Source organism: Austrofundulus limnaeus, unplaced genomic scaffold, assembly GCF_001266775.1.
Source record: "Austrofundulus limnaeus strain Quisiro unplaced genomic scaffold, Austrofundulus_limnaeus-1.0 Scaffold194, whole genome shotgun sequence".
NCBI classification, from domain to species: domain Eukaryota; kingdom Metazoa; phylum Chordata; class Actinopteri; order Cyprinodontiformes; family Rivulidae; genus Austrofundulus; species Austrofundulus limnaeus.
The window spans coordinates 63,114-70,886 of NW_013952596.1; the positions used below are offsets into that span (position 1 = coordinate 63,114).

General features: G+C 41.0%; 1 protein-coding gene across 1 annotated transcript in view; it reads right to left on the reverse strand.

The window, feature by feature from the left end:
- The window catches only part of LOC106524604 (testis-expressed sequence 2 protein), a gene marked incomplete at its 5' end in the record, with an annotated part of 12,376 nt that extends 10,867 nt beyond the window's left edge, over positions 1 to 1,509 (reverse strand). Inside the window, 1 exon segment of the mRNA XM_014018471.1 lies at positions 179 to 1,509. Within this exon segment, the coding sequence (XP_013873925.1) occupies positions 179 to 1,509 (1,331 nt within the window).
- Between the last annotated feature and the right edge of the window lie 6,264 nt (positions 1,510 to 7,773).

A 7,773-nucleotide genomic window follows, 5' to 3' on the forward strand; every position in this document is an offset into this window, starting at 1 on the left:
ATTTTATATTACTGTATTTTTATTTTGTTGTGCAGCACTTTGGCTGCCTTGGGGTGTGTAAAGTGCTATATAAATAAAGTTTTGATTGATTGAAACAATGCTGTCAAACTCTAAAAATGTTGATTTCATTTGTTTGATTTGTTTGAATTAAATAAAAATGTYTGAAAGACAAACAAACCTTGTAGATTTCTGGTTCTTTAATATCCAGCTTCAAAGGCTTCCCCTGGTTTCTGGAATGTCTGACTTCAATGCCGGAGCACTTTGGTCCCGTCAGCCACACGACACCCATGGCTATAAAGAATCCAAGCCCAACCCCAAGCAGCACCCCGCCAATGTAACTTGGCAGAGGTAAAACAAAGCATCCGTAGACCAGAAAGGTAAGGACCACAAGAGTATAGTATGGGATATCTGGTGCTGGTTCAGTGTCTTCACATTCATCGTCACAGTTTGGGTCAGAACTATCACTTAGCAGTGCTCGACTACCAGTTCGAGTAAGTCCATTGGATCCCTCGGTGTCAGTGCAAATCTCAAAGTCTTCGCTGTTCAGGATGCAGAATTCCTCATCCTCCTGTTTTGCAAGAGCAGACATGGACAGTGAAGATGTCTTGGCAGAGCTCTTAGTGTTGACAGAGGGGTCATTCTGTGACTCGGCTGTAACGGAGGTCCAGCTGTTGGGGCTTTCAGCCTCCAAGTCACCTTCCTCCTCTTTGATGCAGTTGTTGTTGTTGCTGCTCTCCGGGTGGTCGCTGATTGAGGCGAGGGTGGAGAGTTCAGTGGCACTGGCAGAAAGCCCTTTGGGTCGGTAAATACTGCTGCCGACTAACCCGCCACTCTTTTCGTCCATGATCTTGCCCAGAAAATGGAGCGGCTCAGAAATGGCCTCGGTGAGACGGCGTTTGGTGTCTTCAAATCGCGCTTCCACCTCCGAGACTTTGAAGAAGCTCCGGTTATCCGGCGAGATCAACGGCGAACACGGCGCAGTTTTAGAATCGCTCACTGACGTCATYGCCACAGATGGCATCTTGGATTGTGCAAGTTGCTTTAAGAGCTGCAGGTTAAGGCGAGATTCAGGAAGACGGGAGGACGCASAAGAGGAGGATGGGTCTTGGGACGTATCTGACGATAACGATTTGACAAGGGTTTTCATGAGAGGTCTGTGTTTTATGGTTGGAGCTAGAGCAGAAGGGATTCCTTCACGAGACTCGACGTCAGAAGTGAAAGACTTAACCATACTTTTAAACGATTTGTCACTGGAGGTAAAGCTCAAAGATTTTATGGGAGAAGAATTGACAGTAAAGGATTTTTGCTCAGGGACATGTGTCGGAGAACGGTTAGTGTGATTTCTAGAACTGGGAGAAAGTCTAGATGATTCAGCAGCTGAATCCAGAGGACCTCCTTCAAACATGTCCTCACTCGCTTCTACGGCTGTCACAATGGTAGAGTCTTTCAGAGCAGCTGAGCTAGTGGACACTGATGTAGTGTACAGCTCCTCTTCCTCCTCCTCTTCCTCTTTCCCAAGCGAGAAGTGGATGGTAATGTTGTCCTTTGACGGCGATTGCTGGACATTGAGTCGGGCGGCCCCAGAGGGCAGCTGCCTGTCTGTGGACTGAGAGCTTTCTGCATGGCTTGGATGCTGGCTGGTCATTTCAGAGTCAGTCTGAAAAGAGCAAACAGAAAAGAAAAATTGTTTTCAACATTTGCTGAGAAGCTCATCACATTATTAATTAAAAAGGTAATTGAGCACATCTTGTTGCCGAGATCTTTCGCCACCGTTTTCACAACAAGAGTCAACTATTTAAGCTCTTTTCCCCCATCTRTCTGAGATCCTCGGGCAGTAAAAACAGAATTAAGGTAATGGCTTGTTGACATCTGCCACTCATACGCTTTGTCCGGACAGCAGAAACGACATGAGGTCACACTGCTTCACTCATTTACAGACTCAACCGAACCACTCATTGTCACATGGGTCAGGAGTGAGCTTGTTGGCCAGCCGGGCAGACTGCCAGCCACCTCCGTCCCCAGCCAGTCAGCCTCTGGTCAGCTGCAACACAATGAGCTATTGTAGTGGAGAAGCATTTGGACAGAGAATTTCATGTCAACAAAGAAATATCTTACAAGTATTTGCAAATAGTTGACTAGAATTAGATAGAGGGGGAAATTCTGTTTCAAGAACTGTAGAAACCAAACAAACATCACAGCAAGGATTACGAGATAATTTTTCTGGCTACGCATCAAAGTCCATGTCTGTGCACATGTTTGTGTCAACAAGTTTTTTTTAAATAGTCAGCCAAGTGTTCAAAGTTTAGGGGTCTAATCAAACTGGCAGTACTGAATTATTCTTCTGAATTAAGCTCTGTTCAAACAACTTCCTAATACAAACTAATACAAAGTATTAAGGAGGACATTCCCTAATATAAATGGTCTGCTGCTACAGGAAATGATGTGCCACTCACACACCAGTGGACTTGATTTCACAACAAATTACTGGTAAGTGTTAGTTATTCAGACAGAAACTAAAGGTTAMTTAGCCCTGTGCAGATACAGAATATAAATTTAAAAGATAAAGACATGTTTCTGTCATTTAGGTGAAAAAAGGTGAACATAAATAAGATCGAACAAACAGGAAATGTTCTTCACATTACAGGTTTTAATCCCCACAGTACTCTAACAACACGTGAGACTAAAWTAACAGCAGATCTGGCTGAAGGTGTTTCCCGTGAACAAAGCTCTGATCATTTTTGCTTCAGCTTCCTGAAAACAACCTTAAAATATTACTTCGATATGAAGACAAAACACCAGACAGAAGATATGTGAATCATTAAAACGTATACTTACAGTAGGAGAGTTTGTTTTTCTAGATTTGCAGTGAAAGTGTTTAAATTATGGTCCGATAACTCAGTGTTACCATTAACACTAAGGCAGCACTGACCACACAACATGGCACGTTGCTTTGTGGCTCAAACATACATTTTTTTAACTGTAAGAAAAAGGATTAAATAGTTTCTGTTTTTGAGCACCCCCTCATTCTTCAAGGTGGGAAGTACAKGTCTGACCAGTTACAGCTCAGGAAAAACTTGAACATGGATCCCTGACTGAGCGGGTTTGTTCAGGAGGACTGGTTTTATTTGGTATCTCACTGGGACGTGAGTATTTATGAGGGAGTCTCCTGAATGTCCCTAGATTTCCAGAAGTACGATTACCAGTTAAGTTTTAAACATGTTCAAGGCATTTTTTCAACTCAAAGAGTGTTAGAGCTGCATTACGATAATTTGACCCCAGCTTGGAGGATTTGCTGTGACAGAAAACATAAGGTCTTGTAAAACTGGCGAGGAAGCACAGAACCGAAGGTTAATTATTAAAATGTGACCTGGTTCAGTGGTCTCTTGGTCACAAACTCTCAAGAGTTCAATGCGACTGCAGCTGAAAATTCATGGGTTTTTTGCACTTTTCCTACAATTCTGCATTTTAATTTTTTATTTATTTATTTATTTATTTGAGTGACTACCTTTATTCAAAGACGAGATATTTCTGTTTAGTTGAAGGGTTTTGTTTATCACTTCAGCAATCTGAAGATCTAGCACCGATATTAGACGTTGCCTTCCATCACCTTCACCTCGATGCATGRGGGCATTTTTAGGAATCTAAAACAAAAACCAGCTCGACAAGTTCTTTTCAGACTCTGTGTTCTGGAAGGAAAAACAGCCCAACAGTACTGAAACCGTCCTGTTCTCAAGAATGCTGATGAACCAGCAAGGCAGAATGTTTTGTATGGAGATCAGCTGTCTGCCAGGACTCTTCGAACAACTACAGCCTCTGAAATGACACGAGCTGCATAGTGTTCAGGAAAAATGTGATTATTCTGCAGTTATTCTGTTGGTGTTAGGTCAGTGAAGCTCTGTGCAGACAGARGGGGAACCCAAACTACCGATATTTTATGCCTTTTTTATTCCTTAAATATACATTTAACATTTGGAAAGATGGTAAAAAGCTCCAGATTTGTCATCACTAAAAGTAAGAAACAAATATGTGCAATAAAAAAATATTACATTTGTGACAAAAGTAGGTTTGTGTCCCAGCTGTGTCGTGCTAAGCTCACAGGTTACACAGCGAAGGAGGGGTTTAAAACAGGTCATAATGTTCAGAACAAACAATAGATAGTTTCTCAATTATGTGGCTTTCATTTACCTGTCAGGACGCTGGAATAAATTCATTTCAAAGTCATTTTTAAAATGCTGGCAAGTTTTCAGTACTGATTTCATTTCTTTAAAGCTTTTGAAACTATTCTGGCAGAGTTTTTGAGAGTTGTCACTTCCTTACAAAGGTTATTGAAATAGCTGGATTGCTTAACTATGACCTGCTGCTGTGGATCACAACACTAGAACTCAGGGGCTCATGAGTTTCATGTGACGGACTGAGAGCAGAAGTTTAAAAAAARAATCCTGATTTAAGAAACAGAAAGGAAAGGGGAAGGAAGAGGTAACGGTAGGTTTTTAACTGAAAGACACTAAACCCTGCTTTARTCCAACGCATCACAGACAACACCATTTACTGTGTTTCACAAAGAAAAAATAATAATTTGAAATGTCTGCCTTATCTTGTTTGGTTTCATTTTAAAACCATGTCAGTTCAGCAATTAAATAATTCAATAATATAATTCAATAATGAGCTCTTTGCCTGATTAAGCACATCAGGAAGTCCTCACCATGTCTTGGCAGTGACCAAACTGTGACACAGATCACAGGCCTGCCCTGCTGCAGGATTTATTTACTCCGACTTTACCCACAGCTCCCTCTAACCTGACATGCTCAAAGGTTTGGGTCACACAACCACCTGCTAGGAAGCTTTTTTTTACTGAGAAACATTTGGACAAAACTAGAGGACAATAGATGCAAGTTTTCCTGTGGACAGTGCAGTGTTTTAGAACTCAATTGTGACAAAAACAATACATTTTCTCTTTTTTTTTTCTTTATGAAGGAGATGGTTGTCATAGAAAGCACACTGACCACCGTTAGAGAACAATCCAGCGTGTCACTTTGACATGCTGGTGTTATAAGAAGTAAACAAAGTAAAAAGTACAATAATCAAATTTCTTTTTTGAATCTGCCCATTTTAGCTAGACTCAAATATTCACAAAAGACACATCCCATGTCCCTTTCCTGCTTAATTTTTTTTAATTCACACAAACATATTTTAGTTCACACAAACATATTTTAGATCGCAGTGTTTATAAAAGTGGTCCATGTCAGATGATTAAAACAGTTGGAACAATTAGCCTATCACAATCTGCATAAACACCCTTTAGGAACCGCCATTGTGGAATATGGTTTTATAAAAAAAATAAATTAAAAAATACCTTTAATTTCAGGATATCAATTGCCCAAAACTTAAAAATAAATAAATAAAAAATGCCAACAAGACCAAACAAAAGCTGCAACCATACAGGATTTTTTCAGTTAAAACTTGTGTTTTTGTTTTGTTTTATAGTATAATTAAATTTTGTGTTAAAAGCTTCATTTAAAAAGTACAACCCAATAACACGGTTCATCACAATTGAACCCAAAGACTCTGGGTAAAGAACAAAGGTTGTTGCTCCAGAGCTGAATTATGTAATATTGTTTAAAGCAAACCAACAACAAAATGGCTCTTTTTTATAACAAGAGRCCAGCCCTTCTGCATGGTTTAGCTTTTGGTTTATATTTCTGAGAAAATGGACGTCAATGTCCTCAAGACTGATCAAGTTTAGTGAAAAACAGAAAAACAAAACCAGCCTGCTCAGTCCACAGCTGCTAGAAGATTTAAACCACAGTAAAACTAAGTGATCTGTTTCCAGCAGGAATAATTGGGAATGATTTCTGAGAATATAATCTGCCGCATTTGGTCCAACTTTCSATTTTCCTCATATAAAGACTCTTCTGTTTCCACAAATAGCAGCAGACTTCAACACGCTGTATTCATTAGTCTCTCTGAAAGGCAGACAATCAAAGAAAGCCAGAGTTGTTTATAAGATGGTGTCAGAACACAACAAAGCTGTGGTCTGATTACACTCACTACACCTGCAAAAAGCTGCTGCAACATAAGAGTAATTACATTTAGTAAAACTCCACAACAGAAAGCAACTTTAATACTGAAATAAAAGGTTGAAGCAAAGTTTAAAGGATCACAGACTGCAGAGCTGCACAGTCTAATTACAAAACCTAAAATCATTTCTTTCATAAGTACGAGGAGTTGAGTGCAGGATGACAGTGAATCAACAGGAAACTCATTGAAATCCTGGACTGCTGCTGTAATCGTTTGAACAAAGTAAAAGSAACTGGTCGAAGTGTTTCTCTGGCAGGCCGCTGTGACAAAAGTCTGCATTGTTGCCGAGCGTCTGAGCAGCTCAGTGGAGCCTGAACCACTGCACGAAACTAAAGCAGCAGTTTCAGTCTTATGAAAGACAGCTGGCACTGTTCCTCAGGGCTCAAATTAAAGTTGTTGAGGAAAAAGCCAACAGATGTCTGACCAGCAGTGATTTTATTTACATTTCTGCTCTCACGCTGCCCGTCGCTGAACGCACCGCAGAGTTGTCTCCGAGTCAGAGTGAAGATTTATTTATAGGCAGGCTATAAATACACCTCTCCTCACCTCCCACCTTGCGTCTGTGTCTTTTCTGTTGGTAACAAGTGATCATTACGGAGACGGGAGCGTGACGGCTGCTGCTGGCTTGCAGGAGGAGGCGGCAGCTGAAACGAGCTGCGAACTGGATGTTTGTCCCAGTTCCACCGAGTCACAGGAGCGGTCATCGTGTCAGTGTTAGGACATGTCGCAGTCACCGCAGGTTCATCACAAAAACGTGTCAGGGACCTGTTCAGGCTTGTTACAAATCTGTGACCAATTTGTTTTGGGTGATTTGTGTTCACACCTGGTAGTGTGGTATAGAACGTTGTGGGTTACCTGCACTGTATACAGCTCCACACAGTGTCAGATGTGATAGTTACTATATTCAGACATCTGAACTGTATTGTTAATATTTTGACATTACTACAGCTCAGACTCAGAGCTGTTTGAGTTACATTTATTAGAGAGAGAGAGTGTTGTAGCTTGAGTACACTAATTGCCRAACAGCTGTGAAAATGTTTTAGAAGACTACACATTTCCACTGTGAGTGCCCGGTTCTACAGAACCACCACCGTCCTAACCTCCTCCATAGCTCCACATCGACTTCATCACATCCTCATGCTGGGTAGTGAACCGTTTGGAAAACACCTACGYCTTTTGAGGGATCTGCACCGTGCCAGAGTCATGAGACAGAACCCAGGTCACCCAGCACATCACATTATTACCTCCGTCAAGGGCGAGGTAATGTTTTCGGTCACGTATGTCTGTCTGTCGTTCTGTTGTTCTGTCTGTGGACAACATTATTCAAAAACTTGTGGACGGCTTGTCATGACATTTACACAACATGTGGGTACTGGGCCAAGTAACACACCTTTAAATTTTGGTGATGTTCCGGATCACGATGCGGATACAGGAATTTATTTTTTCTATTGATCCTCTAAGATCGGCAAAGCTGTGATGCTTTCACAGGGCTTCTGTAAAAAACAGTAAGCTGATTGGACAGCACGGACTTCAAACTTTATAAAAGTAATGTTAAAACCACATTTAATGATGAATCATTTTTGCCATAATATGCGCATTTGCAGAATGTTTTATGACCAGGAAGTGCGTGACTGCACCATGAAACCTATTTTTCCCCATTTCCTCAAACACACCACATTTCTGAAACAACCAATC